At 43.5% G+C, this 23,725-nt stretch overlaps 1 protein-coding gene across 2 annotated transcripts in view; it reads right to left on the bottom strand.

Moving 5' to 3' along the window:
- The window catches only part of mtmr12 (myotubularin related protein 12), a 91,976-nt gene that overhangs the window by 20,558 nt on the left and 47,693 nt on the right, over positions 1 to 23,725 (bottom strand). For both annotated transcript variants that reach the window (XM_056282891.1, XM_056282897.1), the window contains 3 exons: positions 20,280 to 20,403; positions 18,457 to 18,532; positions 3,471 to 3,568 (listed from right to left, as the gene is read on the bottom strand). In XM_056282891.1, the coding sequence (XP_056138866.1) occupies positions 3,471 to 3,568; positions 18,457 to 18,532; positions 20,280 to 20,403 (298 nt within the window). The remainder of the gene's footprint in view (positions 1 to 3,470; positions 3,569 to 18,456; positions 18,533 to 20,279; positions 20,404 to 23,725) is intronic.

Genomic DNA, 23,725 nt, shown 5'->3' with positions numbered 1-23,725 from the left:
GCCATTAGCTGCTTTCAAGTTCACCAGTTTCTCATTTTCCATAAGATCACTGATAGGTTTGACTGGGGTGTGTGGCAAATGCTTGGACTTCATTTCTCACTCAGAATAGTTACTAGTTCTCCTGTATCCCACAGAGCTTGAGTTTTCATTTTGTTCAAGGCACACCACACCAGGCACTTTTTACCAATTCACTAGGCAAGGCTTTTGCGCTTGGTGGGAAAATTATTAATTTTAGTGACAGAATTGGTGTATTCTGGTTCATGCTGTTTTGGTAAAGTCTGATGGTGATTGGTGTTTTCCATGTCCTGGTAGGGTACTGTGTGATTTGTACCCACTGCTTTTCAGCTCACCCGGTGCAAACTGGTCCAGTGACTGTCTCATGATCAACACTGTTGTGGGACATAAATCCAACAGAGGTTATGACCTGACCCCCCAGTCACAATCTCCGGCCATTTTCCGAAGGCCCTCTGGTGTTTCCCAATCGGTATCCTCTAGACCAGTGAGTGCCACTGCCACACTTGAAACACTGGTCCCAGTCTGGTACTTTGCCCTGCTGACACTTGTTGCAGTGTGTTTTGAGCCTTCTATTCTCTGATGTAGCAGGTTTGGCATGGGGTCTACCTCTCAAAGTATTGACTATTGATGCTACTTGACAGGTAAGCGCCATTATAGCCGAATTGCTCTCCTCTAAGTTTTGAAACCGGAACCGCATCAACCTGAACATTTGCGTTGCCATTAGTTTCCACTAAATTCAAACTATGTGAGGCTTTTGACGGTTGCTTTTGTTTTCTGGACTTGCTAACTTTCATTGTACTGTGCAACCTGTATTTTCTCTAGTAACAGTTCATTGCTTGTGTTCGTGTTTTGCAGGTGGCCTCTCATTTCTGCACTGATGTTATCATTTGACAACCCTGTAACAACAGATTGAAGACACTGGCTTTGCACTAACTCTCGGTTGTATTTCAGGCCGGACGGGACTCGCTCTGATGCAGACAACGCTCTCTCGAACCAGAAAATCCAGGGCTGTCTCACACGGACCCTGCACAGCTTTAGTCAACTACTGACACAAGTCTGTGGCATCTTTTTCTGCATAGTGAGCACGCAAAATCTGTCTGAGTTTGTGTAAAGTGGGGGTCTGTTTTGCCCTCTCAATAACTCCTCAATTTCCCTCCTGGACTCACAGCACGAATTACAACCTCCACTATGTCCATCTCAGGATACGCTTTCCTTAATCCATTTTCAATCTGATGTTCAAAGCCGGTAAAAGTCAATTTGTCTTTTTGATTTGACCCGCTGATTTTTCCACTAATTTTGAAGTCCTTTCATTAAGCCATTTGAAGACGCGCAGCAACTGTTGCTGTGGAGTCTCCACCCTTGTGAAGCACAGGGCCCCTCCCTCTCAGCATGGCCTCTGACTCCCCCAACGGTTGTGGCTGCGCAGTTTCCCCCCTCAGTCGCCAAAGACTCCTGAACAACCATTACATTTGCATGTCCCTCTGTTGCAGATGCTGCTGCACCCTCCTCATGTATGTTTTTCACAGCATCACTCAGTTCTAAAAGTACTGACATGCCCGTGTCCTCCAAGTCTATTAAACCCTTGCACTCGCAAAACCGTGTCACATGTTTGATTAACGCACATCGGCTTTCCCCCTTATGTTGGCATTGTTCCTCCAATCTCTCCACTGATAATCCACAAAGCACTTGTTCGATTTCATTCAATAATTCTTCTCAAGGTTCGGCCATTTTTCCTTAATCACTGACTAACACAGGTAAGAGTAAAATGGTGTCTCAGGCTTTGACCAGATAATTAGCATAGTTAACGCTGCACTTTACCAACTAGCTAACAACTCTTCCCCCTTTTCTTTCGACCGAAAAACCTTTTTCGTGTCCGTCTTCGGATGCAATTTCTCTTAACAGCAAAACAAGTTTTATGAAAATGTCCTCGCCGGGGCCTCCAAATCATTATGCACAGCATCAACTTAACAAGGATGCCGGTGTAAAAAGAGTCCACTGCTTTATTCTTCTCTAAGGTTCAGACAAGTGTGAATTTGACTACAAAATGAAACTTTTCACTCCATTGATCGGTGGGTAGTGCAGGTCAGCAGTCTTCATGTCAACATACAATTCACTACTTTGACGCTGTTCTTTTAGAAGCAGGAGGCTGTTTTTGTATCAACATTTCTCAATCAGGGCAATGGGTTTTCTCTGGGTGCTCTGGTTTCCTCCCACAGTCAAAAGACATGTAGGTCAGGTGAATCGGCCGTACTAATTTGCCCCAGGTATGACTGTGTGTGTGTGTGTGTGTGTGTGTGTGTGTGTGTGTGTGTGTGTGTGTGTGTGTGTGTGTTGGCCCTGTGTGATGGCCTGGCAGCCTGTCCAGGGTGTCTCTCCGTCTGCTGCCCTATGGTTGCTGGGATAGGTTCCAGCATCCCCGCGACTCTGAGAGCAGGATAAGTGGTTTGGATAATGGATGTATGGACGGCATTTCTCAATCAGAGATGCAGTACTTATCACTTACCGCTTTTGGTAAACTTTCTTCTCCACTACTAATATTGACTACTATTCATTCAAGTGTGCTTGACTGTCCCAACTGGTCAAACAGTGTAACTGTATGTAAATGCTGCAGGTGCACAGAATGTGCTGCATATTAATAGTACATAATGTGACAACATTTCAGTCACACAACTGAGTGAGGTATCTGATGTTTTTGAAAAATTATTTGCCACTTACTGAAAAACTCAGGGGCACCAGGGCTGACCATGTAAAATGTTAGCCCAGAGCCCTGCATTTGTGTTGCATTTCTTGCCGTCTCCAAACCTGAACAATCCAAACGCCACAGAGAATTCAGAACAATGACACGTGCTCGGTTTTCAATCTGCCAAGATGCACATGGCTCCCTTCCCCTTGTATCTTTCCCCTCCATTTACTGTCCACAAGTTCAAAACTCTGCTGCTGGCATATCAAGTAGTTAAAGTAACTGCTGAAACTTACCCCTAAACCCATATTATCATGTACATTCCCGTTCACCCTTTAATCTCTACCTCTGGAGAGCTACTATCTATGTGCACTTGAAGTGGTTTGATTTTTTTTTTTTTGGTTCATGTTTTACCCCCATCAGGCCCAGAATAATGAAATGAACTCGTCTTCCACCACGGCTACGGCCTCACTTATCACTCATTTAAACATCTATCTTCCAGGCCTACCTTAATCCCTCGATGACCTCTGAGCATAACTGTGATAAGTATTTGTGGCATCGTCCAGCTGACTTGGAATCCCCTTTTTCAAGCATCACTTCTGATGATCGTACGACTGCGCACATACACTAACTGCACTGAAATTAACATGCACTCATGAGTCCAGTAGGTTGACAGAAAAATATAACTACTAACTGCCGTCCCCATTTGTAAGTCGCTTCAGACAAAAGTGCTTGCTAAACGAAGATGTAAAAGAAAAATCTAGCCAATTCTTACTTGTCCATGTAAGAATGTTGTTCGTGATCCTCTTGCAGCAATGGCAGAGATGCTGTCTTGAAGAGTGCACATCCACTGTGGTGGGACCAACACCAGATCTAAAAGGACAAAAAAAAATGAGCTCACAATGTTTCCTTAAAATCCCAATTCAGAGTACAAATCATATGGGTCAATGAGCTATGCTTAGACTGGGATGGAAATCTTTTTTTTTTTTTTTATTACACTTGGATTAAACCTTCAGGAAGTTATTACTTTCCTCAATGACCTAATAGTCTTTTCGGATTCACTAGAGGGACACGAAGAGAAGCTAATGAAAGTACTGAAACGCACTGCAGACTTTTGGGCTTAAATTATCTCCACCTAAATGCAAATTTTTTCCAGACAAGAGTGAAATATCTGGGACATGTGATAGTATCTGCCCATCAATTTACAACATAACTTTAGAATTTTCCATGTTTTCGAGGCTGCATGGTAACCCTGATTTAATGTTTTTGATACAAACTCTTGTTCTGGCTCAGTCAACAGCATCGCAAAACCCAGTTTAATTCTAGGATTTTCGTTTTCATTTCCAACATGGAGAGAGCCATGTTGGGAATTTTGCCAGGACACCGGGGACCCCCTACTCTTTGTGATAAGTGCCATGGGATCTTTAATGATCAGTAAGTCAGGACCTCGGTTTAAAGTCTCATCAGAAGGACAGCATCTCCTACAGCACAGTGTCCCTGTCACTGCGCTGGGATTTTTTTTTTTTAGTTGTTTTTATTTGGACCAGAGGCAACTGCCCCCTACTGGCCCACCAACACCACTTCCAGCAGCAACTCGGTTTTCCCAGGAGGTCTACCATCCAAGTACTAGCCAAGCCCACATCTGCTTAGCTTCTGTCATTTTGCAGAGCCAGGGGTACATGTTGGTATGGTTGCCAGCCATCCCTGCCACTGTAGTACAGACATCTTTGGCAGGTAAAAGAAAGGGTAAATTGCCATCGATTAACTATTTGACATTAGCAAAAAACAAATATTAAAAAAATGCTTTCTAAATAGAAAAACAGTCACAGCAGTTCCAACCGACTGCTGTTGTTCAGTTTGTTTAGAATGAACAGGTCACCATTTCGTGGTGATTGGTGTTGACTGGACAAAAAAATGGTAAAAACATCTGACAGACTAATGTTACTGCCTTTATTACCTTCTGTGTTGCATGAATGTTAAGTGTAATGAAATGGTTCCTCTAATGTTCATTCATTCATTCATCTTCGGCTGCTTCTCCGGAGTCGGGTCGCGGTGGCAGCAAGCTAAGTAGGGCACTCAAGACGTCCCTCTCCCTAGCAACGGCTTCCAGCTCCTCCTGGGGGATCCCAAGGCATTCCCAGGCCAGATTGGACATGTAGTCCCTCCAGCTAGTTCTGGGTCTACACCGGGGTCTCCTCCCAGTTGGCCGCGCCCAGTAAACCTCCAAAGGAAGGCACCCAGGAGGCATCCTAATCAGATGCCCGAGCCAACTCAACTGGCTCATTTCGATGCGAAGGAGCAGCAGCTCTACTCCGAGCTCTTCACCCTATCTCTAAGGCTGAGCCCAGACACCCTACGGAGGAAACTCATTTCAGTCGCTTGTATCCACGATCTCATTCTTTCTGTCACTACCCAAAGCTCATGACCATAGGTGAGGTTTGGAATGAAGATTGACTGGTAAATTGAGAGCTTTGCCTTTGGCTCAGCTCCCTCTTCACCCCAATGGTCTGGTACAATGTCCACATTACCGTTGATGCTGCACCAGTCCGCCTGTCCACCTCCCGCTCCATCCTACCCTCACCAGTGAACAAGACCTTCATCCTACCCTTACCTGTGAAAACTCCTTCAAATGAGTTTAATGAAGTATTTGCCAAGGAAGAGAAAGACAGCAGATAAGGAAAATGAGAGACAGGTGAAGACTAGCAAGTAGGCTACAGCTGGGACTATGTTACCTAAAACTGCTAGGGTTTCCTGGTTGCTTTTTTTGCCTGATTCAAAACCAACCAACAAATAGCCCTATTGCCCAACTTTGTGTATTTACAGCAGCAACATTTTTATTAGCCTAACAATGATTAACAATTTTACAAAGCCGGGTAATGATTACACAGAGAGGGAGTGATGAGACAGGCCTGGAAGATAGAGACAGAAGTTAAAGAAGGGGGAAGAGCAGGTGAGAAGGACAGTGTACAAGAAACACAGGCTGACTGGATGGAATCCAAATGTGGACTGAACTTCCAAAGTTCAAGCCCTAGCTTTACAGCACGGCACATGGTGAGTCTTGTGTAACTCCTACATACTGTTATTGATGCGATACTGTACCAGGAAATTGCATACTACACAATCTTTTCTCAAACTCGATTCTGGCCAATTTCTCATTTTATTCTATTTTTTCTCTTAACAAAATCTGTTTTATATCAAATGTTTCCTGAGTGTCGGTCATATTTTCTAATAGTCAAGCCAATTTTATTTGTACAGCCCAATATCACAAATTACACATTAGCCTCAGGGGGCTTTACAGCAACACAACATCCTGTCCTTACACCCTCGCATCGGATAAGGAACAACGCCCTAAAAAAAACCTTTAACATGGAGAAAAACAGGAAGAAACCTCAGGGAGAGCAACAGAGGAGGGATCTCTCTCCCAAGACAGACAACGTGCAATTGATGTTGTGCTCACACAGTTTACACAATACAGCACTGAAAGAGGATAACAGAATTATAATGGAATTATAAAATATATGAAGAATATGATGAGGAGGTTGCCAAGCAGTGTCCAGATGCCACCAGAACAGCCCAGGACCTGAGCCACGCGACCACCATCACCATGTAGACCTGACAGGAGGACAGACGACACATGCACACAGGGGAGACACAATTCACACACACACGGGAGAAGACACAAGAAAAAAATGTGAGTCACACATCCGAGTGAGAGAAGGATATAACATCAAATCAGGATTTGTATTTATTTATATACACTACCGTTCAAAAGTTTGGGATCACATTGAAATGTCCATATTTTTGAAGGAAAAGCACTGTACTTTTCAATGAAGATAACTTTAAACTAGTCTTAACTTTAAAGAAATACACTCTATACATTGCTAATGTGGTAAATGACTATTCTAGCTGCAAATGTCTGGTTTTTGGTGCAATATCTACATAGGTGTATAGAGGCCCATTTCAAGCAACTATCACTCCAGTGTTCTAATGGTACAATGTGTTTGTTCATTGGCTCAGAAGGCTAATTGATGATTAGAAAACCCTTGTGCAATCATGTTCACACATCCGAAAACAGTTTAGCTCGTTACAGAAGCTACAAAACTGACCTTCCTTTGAGCAGATTGAGTTTCTGGAGCATCACATTTGTGGGGTCAATTAAACGCTCAAAATGGCCAGAAAAAGAGAACTTTCATCTGAAACTCGACAGTCTATTCTTGTTCTTAGAAATGAAGGCTATTCCATGCGAGAAATTGCTAAGAAATTGAAGATTTCCTACACCGGTGTGTACTACTCCCTTCAGAGGACAGCACAAACAGGCTCTAACCAGAGTAGAAAAAGAAGTGGGAGGCCGCGTTGCACAACTGAGCAAGAAGATAAGTACATTAGAGTCTCTAGTTTGAGAAACAGATGCCTCACAGGTCCCCAACTGGCATCTTCATTAAATAGTACCCGCAAAACACCAGTGTCAACATCTACAGTGAAGAGGCGGCTGCGGGATTCTGGGCTTCAGGGCAGAGTGGCAAAGAAAAAGCCATATCTGAGACTGACCAATAAAAGAAAAAGATTAAGATGGGCAAAAGAACACAGACATTGGACAGAGGAAGACTGGAAATAAGTGTTGTGGACGGATGAATCCAAGTTTGAGGTGTTTGGATCACAAAGAAGAACGTTTGTGAGACGCAGAACAAATGAAAAGATGCTGGAAGAATGCCTGACGCCATCTGTTAAGCATGGTGGAGGTAATGTGATGGTCTGGGGTTGCTTTGGTGCTGGTAAGGTGGGAGATTTGTACAGGGTAAAAGGGATTCTGAATAAGGAAGGCTATCACTCCATTTTGCAACGCCATGCCATACCCAGTGGACAGCGCTTGATTGGAGCCAATTTCATCCTACAACAGGACAATGACCCTAAACACACCTCCAAATTGTGCAAGAACTATTTAGAGCAGAAGCAGGCAGCTGGTATTCTATCGGTAATGGAGTGGCCAGCGCAGTCACCAGATCTGAACCCCATTGAGCTGTTGTGGGAGCAGCTTGACCGTATGGTACGCAAGAAGTGCCCATCCAACCAATCCAACTTGTGGGAGCTGCTTCTGGAAGCGTGGGGTGCAATTTCTCCAGATTACCTCAACAAATTAACAGCTAGAATGCCAAAGGTCTGCAATGCTGTAATAGCTGCAAATGGAGGATTCTTTGACGAAAGCAAAGTTTGATGTAAAAAAAAATCTTATTTCAAATACAAATCATTATTTCTAACCTTGTCAATGTCTTGACTCTATTTTCTATTCATTTCACAACATATGGTGGTGAATAAGTGTGACTTTTCATGGAAAACACAAAATTGTTTGGGTGATCCCAAACTTTTGAACGGTAGTGTATATATTTATTTTTATTTTATATATATATATATATACAGTGCTGCTTGAAAGTATGTGAACCCCTTGAGCAGTTTAGATTTTTCTGTTGTTTTACCATGATTTTCTTATTCTATCATCACCAGTTTTTATGTATGAAATGTCAGATATATGTTTATCAGTTGAATGTACTTGTATAGTGGGACTTGTTTAAGTAACCCAAAAACTACATGAAACATGGAATTAGTGTATGTGCAAAAGTAAGTGAACCCCCAGCTGCATCGGTTAAGTCAAGCAGGTAACAGACTCGGGTGAAACACATTTGGTTGCTTAATTAATCATTTAAGCAGACCAATGAAATGAGACATCCTTGGGAAAGGGTTTGGCCTGCACTAATTAAAAGAGAGAGGAAACCAACCAAACCACTGTGGTCCCATACAAATCAACAATGCCGAGAGCAAAGGAGATATCCGAGGACATGAAGAAGAGGGTAGTGATAGCCCATCAGTCTGGGGAGGGATATAAGACCATCTCCAAAAGATTCCAGCTCCATCCATCCACTGTAAGACAAATAATTTACAAATGGAGGGCCTTCAACATGACAGCAACTCTGCCTAGAAGTGGACGCCCATCAAAACTATCACCCAGAAGCACCAGAAAAATAATAAAATCAGGTAAAGGCCAACCCACACATCACCTCTAGAGAGTTGCAGACCTCTCTGGTAGCATCTGGGACAAATGTGCATGCGTCTACAATCAGACGAAAATTGAATAGCCATGACATTCATGGGAGGGTTGCTAGAAGGAAGCCTCTGCTCTCAAAAAAGAACAAAGCTGCCCATTTCAACTTTGCCAGAGAGCACTTGGACAAACCAGAGACCTTCTGGAAGTCCATTCTCTGAACAGACGAGTCCAAAATAAAATTATTTGGTCACAATCAAAACCAACATGTTTGGAGAAAAAGCCAACACTGCATATGAAGAAAAGAACCTCCTCCCAACAGTGAAGCATGGTGGTGGAAATGTGAAGGTCTGGGGCTGCTTTTCTGCTTCTGGACCTGGACGACTCCATATTATCCAAGGAACCATGAATTCTCCGGCATATCAACAAATTCTTGACCAGAATCTCCTGCCATCAGTCAGGGAGTTGAAGCTGGGACGAAAATGGATTATGCAACAAGACAATTACCCAAAGCATTCCAGCAAAACTACAAAGGAATGGCTTCAGAGAAAGAGGATTCGTACTCTGGATTGGCCCAGTCAAAGTCCGGATCTTAATCCAATTGAAATGTTGTGGCGAGACCTGAAGAAGTTGGTACATACCAGATGTCCCTCCAACCTCTCTCAACTGGCTGAGTTCTGCAAGGAGGAGTGGGCAAAAATCCCCATAAGCAGATGCGAGAGACTGGTTAGTGGTTACAGAAGACGTTTGGTTGAAGTAATGGCTGCAAAAGGAGGAGCCACAAGCTACTAATACAAGGGTTCACATACTTTTGCATATGTTAAATTTTCAGTTTTTGTGAAATAAACTACCTTTGTTGAATTAAATAATGAAAATATATCTCTTTCTGTGTGTGTGTCCATTATTTGGAAGGTGTGCTTTACAAATTGGGATTTGGATGTATGTGTAATAAGGTGATTTTAATGTTTTTTACAAAAACAGTGACCATGTCTGGAGGGTTCACAAACTTTCAAGCAGCACTGTATATATATTTAAAAAATGTGATGAGGGGGATGTCAAGCAGTGTCCAGGTGGCGACCACTGTCACCATGGAGACCTAGGAGGAGGACAGACACATGTGCACACAGGGGAGACTCACATCACACCATTCACACACAGAAGAAGAGAAAGGAGAAGACATCATTCAGAGAGAGAGAAAAGACATGTGAGAGAAGAGAACAGTTTGCAATAGTCATTAATTTATACTCCATAATCTCGTTGGCAGAACAGTGGTTGGTAAATTCATTGAGACAGAAACTGACCCGCCATGCAGTACAGCTTGTGAAGTACTCAACTTAAAGGCAATAAATTGTAGATTGAGGCAAAAAGATGAGTTTTAAGTTTGGATTTAAAGGACTCAACAGACTGATTGTGTGATGGCAGCAGGCAGGTTATTCCACAAGAACAGGGCCCGATAGGAAAAGGCCCTGCCACCAGCTGACTTGTTTTTAACTTTGGATACACACAGGAGCCCTGTATTTTGACAGTGAAGTGCTCAAGATGGAATGTATGGTTTAAGGAGATCAGACAAGTAAGTTGGGGCAAGTCCATTTAGGATTTTATAATTTTACATTGATTTTGATTTTTTTTTTTTTGCTTGCTTAGTTTGGATATATGTGTTTAGTTTGGATATATCAGAATGAGAATCAGAAACACTTTGTCATTTCATTTCATGCACTTGTGCACATGAAATGAAACGAAACATCGTTTCCCCCAGCCCACAGCAGTGCAACACAAAGGCAAAAACACATATCCAAAAACTACAAGAACACATATATCCAAAGTAACATATATCTTAAAAAAAATAACGTCACTGTCCAGGAGAACAAACACTACCCAGGATGACTGTCAGAACTGCCAGTCTGCATAAGCTAGCTGTTAGCTTAGCCTGTCCCGCTTCCATGTCCTGTCAGATTGCCCTCGATGTTTCCTCTTTGGGTGTCGCTCTGGTCAGGGCCATGGTCCTTGGGCCCAAAGGATGCAGCAGATCAAGCTCCCTGAGCCAATCCAACGCTAGCCCTCCCAGCCAGACACCTTCGACACACCTCCCCACAATCCACACTACTACTACTACTACAACAACAACTACTATTACTATTACTACTACTACTATTATAACTTTCGGCTACTCCCATTAGGGGTCGCCATAGCGGATCATCCGTTTCCATTTCTTCCTGTCCTCTGCATCTTCCTCTGTCACACCAACCACCTGCATGTCCAACCTCACCACATCCATAAACCTCCTCTTTGGCCTTCCTCTTTTCCTCTTCCCTGGCAGCTCCATATTCAACATCCTTCTCCCAACATACCCAGCATCTCTCCTCCACACAAGCCCAAGCGATCTCAATCTTGCCCCTCTTGCCTTGTCTCCAAACTGTCCAGTGTCAGCTGTCCCTCTAATATACTCGTTCCTAATCCTGTCCTTCTTCGTCACTCCCAATGAAAATCTTTCACCTCCAGCTCTGCCCCGTCTTTTCGTCAGTGCCACTGTCTCCAGACCATACAACATAGATGGTCTCACTAAAATCTTGTAAACCTTCCCTTTAACTCTTGCTGGTACCCTTCTGTTGCAAAGCACCCCTGACACTCTTCTCCACCCACTCCACCTTGCCTGGACTCTCTTCTTCACCTCTCTTCTGCACTCCCCGTTACTTTGAACAGTTGATCCCGAAGTATTTAAACTCATACGCCTTCATCACCTCTACTCCATGCATCCTCACCATTCCGCTGTCCTCCCTCTCGTTCATGCATATGTATTCCGTCTTGCTCCTACTGACTTTCATTCCTCTTCTCTTCAGTGCATACCTCCACCCCTTCAGGCACTCCTCAACTTGCACCCTACTCACACTACAGATCACAATGTCATCCGCAAACATCATAGTCCACGGAGACTCCTAACTGATCTTGTCCGTCAACCTGTCCATCACCATTGCAAACAAGAAAGGGCTCAGAGCCGATCCTTGATGTAATCCCACCTCCACCTTGAACCCATCTGTCATTCCAACCACACACCTCACTACTATCACACTGGCCTTATACATATCCTACACCACTCCTACATACAGTGCATCCGGAAAGTATTCACACACCTTCACTTTCCCCACATTTTGTTATGTAACAGCCTTACTCCAAAATGGATTAAATTCCTTTTTTTTCTCATCAATCTACACACAATACCCCATAATGACAAAGTGAAAAAGGTTTTGTAGAAATTTTTGCAAATTTATTAAAAATAAAAAACTGAAATATTGCATGTACATAAGTATTCACACCCTTTGCTATGACACTCAAAATTGAGCTCAGGTTCATCCCGTTTCCACTGATCATCCTTGAGATGTTTCTACATCTTGATTGGAGTCCACCTGTAGTAAATTCAATTGATCGGACATGATTTGGAAAGGCACACACCTGTCTATATAAGGTCCCACTGTTGACAGTGCATGTCAGAGCAGAAACCAAGCCATGAAGTCAAAGGAATTGTCTGTGGACCTTCGAGACAGGATTGTATCGAGGCACAGATCTGGGGAAGGGTACAAAAAAAATTCTACAGCATTGAAGGTCCCGAAGAGCAGTGGTCTCCATCATTCATAAATGGAAGAAGTTCGGATCCACCAGGACTCTTCCTAGAGCTGGCCGCCCAGCCAAACTGAGCAATCGGGGGAGAAGGGCCTTGGTCAGGGAGGTGACCAAGAACCCAATGGTCACTCTGACAGAGCTCCAGCGTTCCTCTGTGGAGATGGGAGAACTTTCCAGAAGGACAACCATCTCTGCAGCACTCCATCAATCAGGCCTTTTTGGTAGAGTGGCCAGACGGAAGCCTCTGCTCAGTAAAAGGCACATGACAGCCCGCTTGGAGTGTGCCAGAAAGCACCTAAAGGACTGTCAGACCATGAGAAACAAGATTCTCTGGTCTGATGAAACCAAGATTGAACTCTTTGGCCTGAATGCCAAACATCACGTCTGGAGGAATCCAGGCACCTCTCATCATCTTGCTAATACCATCCCTACAGAGAAGCATGGTGGTGGCAGCATCATGCTGTGGGGATGTTCTTCAGCGGCAGGAACTGGGAGACTAGTCAGGATCAAGGGAAAGATGACTGGAGCAAAGTACAGAGAGATCCTTGATGTAAACCTGCTCCAGAGCGCTCAGGACCTCAGACTGGGGCGAAGGTTTACCTTTCAACACGACAACGACCCTAAGCACACAGCCAAGACGACGAAAGAGTGGCTTTGGGACAAGTCAGTGAATGTCGTTGAGTGGCCCAGCCAGAGCCCAGACTTGAACCCCATTGAACATCTCTGGAAAGACCTGAAAATAGCTGTGCAGCGACGCTCCTCATCTAACCTTACAGAACTCGAGAGGATCTGCAGAGAAGAATGGGAGAAATACCCCAAATATAGGTGTGCAAAGCTTGTAGCTTCATACCCAAGAAGACTTGAGGCTGTAATCGCTGCCAAGGGTGCCTCAACCAAATACTGAGTAAAGGGTGTGAATACTTATGTACATGCAATATTTCAGTTTTTTATTTTTAATACATTTGCAAAAATTTCTAGAAAACCTTTTTCGCTTTGTCATTATTGGGTATTGTATGTAGATTGATGAGAAAAAAAAGGAATTTAATCCATTTTGGAATAAGGCTGTAACATAACAAAATGTGGGGAAAGTTTAGGGGTGTGAATACTTTCCGGATGCACTGTATATCTCTGCCACTCCCGACTTCTGCATACAAAACCACACCTCCTCTCTCAGCATCCTGTCATATGCTTTCTCTAAATCCACAAAGACATAATGTAACTCCTTCTGGCCTTCTCATATTTCTCAATGAACACTCTCAAAGCAAACATCACATATGTAGTGCCCTTTCATGGCGCTGTGGCTGATCAACTTTATACCTCTGTACATAGTTGCCAAAGCTCTGCACATCGCCCTTATTCTTGAAAATCAGTAACAGTATGGTTCTTCTCCAGTCCTCAGGCATCCTCTCACTTTCCAAGATTGTTTTAAACCATCTAGTTAAAACTCCCCTGCCATCTCTCTTAAACATCTCCATGCCTCCACAGGTATATCATCAGGACCAACGGCCTTTCCACTCTTCATCCTCTTCATAGCTGCCCTCACTTCCTCCTTGTGAATCCACTGCACTTCCTGATTCACTATCCCCAGATCATCCAACCTTCTCTCTCTCTCTCATTTTCTTCATTCATCAGCCCCTCAAAGTACTTCTTCCACCTTCTCAACACACTCTCCTCACTTGTCAGTGCATTTCCATCTCTATCCTAGATCGCCCCAACCTGCTGCACATCCCAGCTCGGTCCCTCTGTCTTGCCAATCAGTACAGGTCCTTTTCTCCTTCCTTAGTGTCTAACCCAGGGGTGGGCAATCTTATCCAGAAAGGGCCAGTGTGGGTGAAAGTTTTTGTTCGACCAAGCAGTTACACACCTGATCCCACTAATCAACCAGTAGAGTCTTTGCTGAGGAACTTGATTAGGAGACACAGGTGTGTAATTGCGTGGTTGGAACAAAAACCTTCACCCACACTGGCCGTTTCTGGATAAGATTGTCTACCCCTGGTCTAACCTCTCATACAACTCGCCATACACCTTTTCCTTTGCCACCTCTCTCTTCACTTTACACTGCATCTCCTTGTATTCCTGTCTACTTTCTTCATCTCTCTGACTATCCCCCTTCTTTGTCAACCTCTTCCTTTGTATACTTTGCTGTACTTCCTCATTCCACCCCCATGTCTCCTTGTCTTTCTTCCTCTGTCCTGATGACACACCAAGCACCTTCCTAGCTGTCTCCCTCACTATTTCTGCAGTGCTTGCCAAGCCATCTGGCAACTCTTCACTACCACCCAGTGCCTGCCTTAACTCCTCCCTGAACTCCACACAACAGTCTTCCTTCTTCAACTTCCACCATTTGATCTTTGGCTGTGCCTTCACTTGCTTCCTCTTCTTGGTCTCCAAAGTCATCCCACAGACCACAATCCGATGCTGTCTAGCTACATTGTCCCCTGTCACCACCTTGCAGTCTCCAATCTCTTTCAGACCATGCCTTCTAAATAAGATATAGTCCACCTATGTGCATTTTCCTCCACTCTTGTACGACACCCTGTGTTCCTCCCTCTTCTTGAAATATGTATTCACCACAACCATTGCCATCCTTTTCACAAAATTCTCCACTATCCGTCCTTCCACATTTCTCTCCTTGACACCATACTTACCCATCACCTCCTTACCATCTCTGTTCCCTTCACCAATATGCCCATTGAAGTCTGCTGCAATCACCACTCTCTCCCCCTTGGGTACCCTCTCCACCACTTCATTCAACTCACTCCAGAATTCTTCTTACTCTTCCATCTCACACTCAACTTGCGGGACATATACACTGATAACATGCATCAATACACCTTCAATTTCCAGCTTCATACTCATCCCTCTGTCTGACACTCTTTTCACCTCCAGCACACTCTTGACATACTCTTCCTTCAGAATTACCACTACCCCATTTCTCCTCCCATTTGCAGTGTTTAAACCCACCTCCGATGCTCCTCGCCTTACTCCTCTTCCACCTGGTCTCTTGCATACAGTTTACCTACCTTTCTTCTTTCCATCATATCAGCCAGCTCTCTCCATTTGCTTGTCACAGTGCCAACATTCAATGTTCCGACTCTCTCCCCCCACATTCCTACCCTTCCTCCTCTCCCGCTTTCTCTGAACATGCCTTCCCCCTTTCCTTCTCCTTTGCCCAACAGTAGCATAGGCACCCTGCTAGCCAACAGTGCCAGTGGCAGTCATTGGTAACCCGGGCTTCGACTGATCCCTTTTGGAAATCTTATTCATGATCTACATATTTGATTTGGCAAAGATTTTATGCTGGAGGCCCTTTCTGACACAACCCTCCCCATTTATCCGGGCTTGGGGCCGGCACTAAGAATGCACTGGCTTGTGTGTCCTCAGTGGATGGGTTCTCCCCGCACTCCACACAATGACACTAAAAACACAGTCAAGGCTAGGCGAGACCGCCGCCAGACCACCCTCGGTGTTATCGGAACTTCCGGGCTGCATGGGCTAGCAGTTAGCTTAGCCTGCCCTGCTTCCGCGTCCTGACATACCGCCCTCGGTGTTACCTCTTCAGGCACATATGTGTTCGTAGGTTGGATATATGTGTTTTAGTTTGTATATATGTGTTCTTGTAGTTTTTGGATAAGTGTTTTTGTCTTTGTGTTGCACTCCTGGGGGAAACGATATTTTGTTTCATTTCATGTATGCACGTACATGAAGTGTACTTGTACAAGTACATGAAGTGTGTCAGCCTCTTAAGTGTCGCATGGAAGTCGGGGACAGTAACTGTGGATTGGCAGACTGGGGTGGTGGTTCCCATATTTAAAAAAGGGGACCGGAGGGTGTGCTCCAATTATTGGGGCATCACACTACTCAGCCCCCCTGGGAAAGTCTACTCTAGGGTGCTGGAAAAGAGGCTCCAACTGATTGTTGAACCTCGGATCCAGGAGGAACAATGCGGATTCCGTCCTGGCTGTGGAACAACAGACCAACTCTTTACCCTTGCGGAAGTGCTGAGGAAGGCATAGGAGTTTGACCAGCCAGTCTACATGTGTTTTGTGGACTTGGAGAAGGCTTATGACCATGTAACCCAGTGCACTCTGTGGGGGGTACTGTGGGAGCATGGGGTACTGGGGCAGTTGCTACAAGTCATCCAGTCCTTGTATAACCAAAGTGAGAGCTGTGTCCATATTCTTAGCACAACATCAAACACGTTTTTGGTGAGTGTCTGATTCCGCCAAGGTTGTCCGGTGTCTCCAATTCTGTTTGTGATATTCATGGACAGGATCTCAAGGTGCAGACAAGGTGAGGAGTGTGTCTGTTTTTGGGAACCTCAGAATTGCATCTCTGCTCTTCGCAGATGATGTGGTTTTGTTGGCTTCATCAGTACACGACCCCCCAGCACGCACTGGGGTGGTTTGCAGCTGAGTGGGAAATGGCTGGGATGACAGTCAGCACCTCCAAGTCTGAGGCCATGGTTCTCTACCGGAAAATGGCAGATTGCTCCTTCTGGGTTGGAGATGGGTTGTTGTCTCCAGTGAAGGAGTTCAAGTATCTCGGGGTCTTGTTCACGAGTGAGGGCAGGCTGGTACAGCATCAGCAGTAATGTGGACGTTGTACCGGACCGTTGTGGTGAAGTGGGAGCAGAGCTGGAACACAAAGCTCTCAATTTACCTGTCAATCTTCGTTCCAAACCTCACCTATGGTCATGAGCTTTGGGTAGTGACCAAAAGGGTGAGATTGCAGATAAAAGCAGCTGAAACGAGTTTCCTCCATAGGGTCTCTGGGCTCAGCCTTAGAGATAGGGTGGGGAGCTCAGATATCCGGAGCAAGCTCGGAGTAGAGCCGCTGATCCTTTGCGTCGAAAGGAGCCAGTTGAGGTGGTTTGGAGATCTGATTAGGACGCCTCCTGGGCACCTTCCTTTGGAGGTTTTCCGGGCACATCCAACTGGGGGGAGACACCGGGGTAGACCCAGAACTAGCTGGAGGGACTACATGTCCAATCTGGCCTGGGAATGCCTCAGGATCCCCCAGGAAGAGGTGGAGGGCGTTGCTGGGGAGAGGGACGTCTGGAGTGCCCTACTTAGCTTGCTGCCACCGTGACCCGACCCCGGAGAAGCAGCTCATGATGAGATGAGATAAGATGAAGTACATGAAGTGAAATGACAAATAAAGTATTCCTGATTCTTGATAAGTCAGCAGAAGCACATTGAAGTCTGAGCTGACATGGATAGGAAGCCAACGAAGGGAGGCAAGAATTGGTGTAATATAGCCATTTTTTTCATTTTCAGTTAGGATTCTAGCTGCAGCATTTTGAACCATCTGAAGACTTTTAGTACTAGTATGTGGCAGACCTCAAAACAGAACATTACAGTAATCAAGTCTGGATGAAACAAATGCATGTTTTATAGAGACTCTGCATCAACCATGGGCAAGAAAGACCAAATTTTAGCTATGTTACATATGTGAAAAAATGCAGTCTTTGCGATTTCTTTAATGTGCTTATCAAAGAAAAGGTTGGGATCAAATGTAACACAAAGATTTTTGCCTACCACATTTTGTGAAATGACAGAGTTGTCGACTGTTATTGTTACTTGGTCAAATTTGTGTCTCTCTAACAGGGCCGATGACCAGCATCTCAGTTTTATCTGAGTTTAAAAGCAGGAAATTTAGCGAAATCCAATTTTTCACAACAGCCAAGCAGGCCTCTAAATTTGTCATTTAAGTATGATCATCAACTCTTATGGGCGCATACAGCTGTGTATCATCAGCATAATAGGTATGTCTAATTCACTTGTGTGTTATCTAAGTCTTTATATTAAAGTCACAAAATCTGCACATTTAAGAGCTCTTCTATGAAAATGTTCTTCCCCTGGACCCTCCCACATGGTATGGTCCCTTGCCTCATCACCACGGTAAGAATAAATAGTATGGGAAATATTGGTGAAGGTACAGTTGTCTTGCAATATCACTTAGTTTATGAATCTAGTATGAGGAAGTTTTTCAATGCACAACCTTAGGACCAGAATCAGCAGATTCTAGCATGTACATTTAGATATATTTAAAATATGCTGCCCAGGATATCTGTGAATGTCTGAATCAGCCCTTACTGAGTGACACCTACTGGCAATCCCCGTCCTTGGAAATGACTCATGTCCACTTCAGAAACATTTGCTGGAACAATGAAAAACTGGGGCAAGCTGTGTGGGGGGGGAAATGAATTTTTTTCCATTTAAATCAGTCAAGTTATTGCAAGCCATTTCTTACCACCTCTCAATAATACAACTGAAGCATTTCAAACAAAGTTCCTCAGATGGAGCTGGGTAATAGAATTTCAAAGCATAGCAGCTTTTTCGCCTCTCATACTGGTGTTTTAAATGTTACTATAACCGTTTATGAGAGCTGTGCAAATGTGGTGTGACTTTAAGAGTGAGTATAGAAAATAACAAACACAAATTAAGAGAATATTAGTATCCAAAAGTGGTGCGGTGTCAGCTGGTTGATCATATTTGGTCACTAATAATTCACTTTCAAGACTGAAAAGCAGCAATTGGTGATCTGCAAGGACTTACTTTCTTTCAACTTTCCCTTGAAGTTGATCCAACTTCAAGGGAAAGCCTAGCAAACTTGTTTACTTGCAAAAACTTCAATTTAAGGAGTAAAAGGAGGAAGATCAAAGCAGAGATAGCATGTATTCTGTATGAGGAGCAGTAATAGCAACAAAGTACATGTGTTTGGCAGGCTGCTTTAAAATTTACACACTTAGCCATTAGCAGTTGACCTCTATTATTAACTAAAACTTCTTTACCAGTTGTAGTTACAATTGATAGAATGAAAATACTGCTAATTCTAATCAAGGACACCATTAGGGAGTGACAATTTAAAATGGGGAATTTTGGATTTCTGCCTATCTAATGACAATAAAAAAAATGCTCTAAATATTTGCGACATTGAAGATTTGCAATCATACCAATCGAAAATATAAAAATTTGATATGCACTTTTAATAGTCAAACTGTTAACACTATTCCTCTTGATTAAAGTTATTCAATGGAGTTTTCCTTGAAAACAACTTGGTTTTGTTTGCATTCAGAGATCTCCCCAAAATCCAACTTCTGTGGCCTTGAGGTGGAACAAAGACATTAATTGCATTTCCTACCTCATAAAAGATTTGGAAAGCTTTTTTTTTTGGGAATGTTTTGGAAGTTGCAATGTTTACACTGGCTTGTGATATTCTTCCTCTATTCTTATTAGCGGATATGCAATTACTGCCACCAGCTGTCGAATTGCGTGAAACAAGCATAAAATCTTTCCAATTGCAGTGTTCTTCACCTAGGAAGACCCTGACCAATATTAACGCAGTTTCTGTCTTTGTTCTTTTGTTTTCTCGGTTCTATGTTATGGTCAGTCTTTTGTTTCTTTGCTTTAGTTGTAGTGGCCTCACTCCCTCCAGTTGACTTTTTGTTTAAATCAATGACATTTTTTAAAGTAATATGTTTGTCCTTGTGTGAGCGCTGGAAGAACATGTGATACAGACAAAGGGACCTGCTTTTCTGACTGCGCTCTAATAGTGTCACTGGTGGTCAAATATGGTACGGATACCTTTATTAATCAAGACTAGATATACTGAAGCCATTTTTTCTGCTATTCAACATCCTATTGACAATATCTTTCATGCATCTTTTACGTGTGGTAATTCCAAGTTCACAGCTTGAGACTTTTTTATTTTACAAAAGGTATTGTCACAATATCAATAGAAATATTCAATTAACAAATACTGCCATATTTGTTTCTTCCCCCAGTATCGCCCAGCTCCATCTCTAGATTACAGTTCATCAAATAAAGAATTAGGTAGTAGCCTTGGTCTACTGTGCACCAAGATATGTAGCTTTCATTTAACTTTTCTGTAATACCAATTTTGCCTTTAGTGGGGATAAAACAGACTTACCAAGAGGAGAGATCAAAATTGGCATTTGCAGTGACAACTTGGCAACTGCCTTTGGTTCTCTTCATATCCTCAGCCCAGTCATCCGCTGAATCAAACATCATGGTCCTCAGTTGGCCCTGTTTTCCTGAAAAACATTCCAGAGTCCTGTCTGATGAAAGAAAGGAAAGCTTCTCTGATACACAGTTACTACTACTCCCACTAAGGGTTCTTGCCCACTTTCAACTTGCTCAACTCAAAATGCTCAACTTTTTCCAGACTTTGTCTTCCAGACACGATATACAATACTTTTCCCTAACAGCTGTACTGAACATTATTCATTTTCTATAATTTGCAACTGGAGTCTGTAATGTCACCTGTGCCGCATGAAGGTCAAATTAACCAATGCTGGGGCGCCCGGGTAGCGTAGTAGTGTATTCTGTTGCGTACCAACACAGGGATCACCAGTTCAAATCCCCATGTTACGTCTGGCTTGGTTGGGTGCCCCTACAGACACAATTGGCCGTGTCTGTGGGTGGGAAGCCGGATGTAGGTATGTATCCTGATCGCTGCACTAGCGCCTCCTCTGGTTGGTCGGGGTGCCTGTTCAGCGGGGAGGGGGAACTGGGGGGAATAGCGTGATCCTCCCACTCTCTAATGCCCCCTGGTGAAACTCCTCACTGTCAGGGGAAAAGGAGCGGCTGGCGACTCCACATGTATCAGAGGAGGCATGTGGTAGTCTGCAGCCCTCCCCGGATCGGCAGATTGGGTGGAGCAGCAACTGGGACGGCTCGGACGAGTGGGGTAAGTGGCTGGATACAATTGGGGAGAAAAAGGGGTAACAAAAAAAATTTTATGCTACAATGCTATTCTATTTTCAATTCTGTGTAACTTGGCTAAGAAAAGTGCCAAAAATCCTCCTGCTTAGATTACTGCAACTCCATGTACATTGGGATTAGTCAGTTGCCCCTGTCCCACCTGGAACTGGCCCAGAACACCGAAGCCAGGCTCCTGACAGTACCATATTATCTCTACACTGGCCTCTCTCCACTGGCTGCCTATGCAGCTCAGAATTGATTCTACGGTTTTCCTGTTTGTTTATAAAGCCCTAAATGGGCTGGCCCCCTCCTATATTGCAGACCTTTTAACCCTCTATTCCACCTCCAGGTCCCTCAGGTCGGCTGACTTGGGACTCAGCCAACTACTTGCGTACTTGACCCCTTACCAGCAAAACTTTTTAAAGACATCTGGCCTTTCCTGGGACCTACAATGCTAGACATTGTTAATTTATCACTTACTACTGGCACTGTTCCCAGCAGTTTTAAAACAGCTGTGGTCAAACTTCTACTTAAAAAAAAAACGCACCTTGATCCAGGGTATCCAGGGTATCCAAAGGAATTGAATCGAGCTGCACTCGATTCAATTCCTTTGGATAACCATGACCTGCAGCAACATTCACAGACTTGATCCAGGGTCTCTTAATAACTATTGATCCGTCTCTAATCTTCCATTTTTTTAAGTACAAGAGACAGTTGTGTATCAACAACTTTTGACCCATATAGGAGAAAACCATCTACAATATGAACCTTTTCAATTGGCTTTCAGGGCCTGTCACTCTACTGAAACTGCTCTGACCAGAGTGGTGAACGATCTTTTACTAGCTATGGACTCTGATTCCACTTCTGTTCTTCTACTACTGGACCTCAGTGGAGCCTTTGACACCACAGATCACTGTATAATATTAGACATATTAAATTGTAATTTTGGTGTCTCTGGCTTAGCTCTCTCTTGGCTTAAGTCCTACTTACCGGGAAGAACACATTGTGTCTGCAACAGTAATATTACATCAAAATTCTCTGATGTGGGGGGGCTGTGGAGCAAGCTATGGATTAGGGCATATATCGTTTAGCACTGCAGAACAAACAATCAAATAACAAATTCCTTCCCTGACTAACGAAGATCCTCTCCCAACGCGTTGAAACTGTGATTTTTAGCATCATTACACCTGACCAAACAGGTTTTTATACTGGGTAGGCATTGCTTCTACAACATGCGTAGACTGTTTAATGTGCTCTATTCTTGTCATTCGACCCAGCAAGCAGAAGTTGTACTCTCCCTAGATGCCGAGAAAGCTTTCAATCGGATCAAATGGAAGTACCTTCTGGCTGCTCTGGAAAGATTTGGATTCGGCAAAGTATTCATTACATGGATCAGACTACTTTATGCAACACCAAAGGCGTCAGTGCGAACCAATTCCATATACTCAGGCTATTTTCTCCTCCATCGCGGTGTTACAGAAGCCTATCTCCATATTTATTTAATGTTGCTATTGAGCCCTGTCTATAGCCCTTAGAGCAGAAGAAAAGATAGCTGGCATCGTGAAAGGGGGCTCTATCCACAGTTTCACTTTATGCGGACGACCTCCTTCTCTACATATCTGATCCAGTAAAATCCCTACCTTGGCTTATAGGTATGTTTCACTACTTTGGAAGACTCTCGGGCTATAAATTAAACTTCTCCAAAAGTCTGCTTTTTCCTGTTAACCAAATAGCATCAGATCTTAACAACAATAACTTTCCATTTAAGCTGGAACACCATTCATTTACCTATCTAGGAATCATTGTTATGCAATCTTATAATGATTTATATGGCCATAACTTTAAAAACTTACTTGGCCGTACAAGACTTGATCTATTGAAATGGGCATCACTACCAATTTCCTTGGCAGGCAGGGTTAATACAATTAAAATGACAGTGCTGCCTCGTTTCCTGTATCTGTTCCAAATGATTCCTTTCTTCTTACCTAAATCTATGTTTCGTGACCTTGACAGTCACATCTCTTCATTTGTTTGGAATAGATCCAGGCCACAATCAAAAAGAACCATTTTGGAGATGCCTAGGTTAATGGGAGGACCAGGACTGCCTAATTTTATGTTTTATTGCTGGTCAGCCAACATAGTTAAATTAACTTACTGGATCGCAGTGTTTGAAAATAAAAGTGGCCCCACCTGGGCCCTTATGGAGACCCATTCTAATCCCCAAGTCTATCCAATATCCATACCGAGTTCTCCACTACCCAGAGGAACTATTAAACATTTCAATAATCCTGTGATAAAAAGCTCTCCCAGACTGATGCAGCATTTCAAAGGTGGCATAATAACAATTTGATCTTTGTTAGCAACTTATTTGTAGATGGTATTTTTGCTTCATTTGAAATTCTCCAACAGGACCATAATATACCGAAGACACACTTTTTTAGATACCCCAGGCCCGCAGCTTTGCCAAAGAACAATACTCATTTCCTGTCCTGCAGGAAAAGTGCATATTAGACACCATATTGGACTGGGACCCAGATATTTCTAAAAATATACAAGATCATCCAAGCAATTTGCTCAACTTCCTTGGATAAAACAAAATCAGCCTGAGAACAGGATTTAAACATCGAGCTCACTGAAGAGATACGGAAACAT

The sequence above is a fragment of the Lampris incognitus genome, chromosome 1 (assembly GCF_029633865.1).
Source record: "Lampris incognitus isolate fLamInc1 chromosome 1, fLamInc1.hap2, whole genome shotgun sequence".
Taxonomy (NCBI): Eukaryota; Metazoa; Chordata; class Actinopteri; order Lampriformes; family Lampridae; genus Lampris; species Lampris incognitus.
The sequence above is the reverse complement of the archived record's forward strand: the minus strand, read 5'-3'. Positions and strand labels throughout refer to the sequence as shown.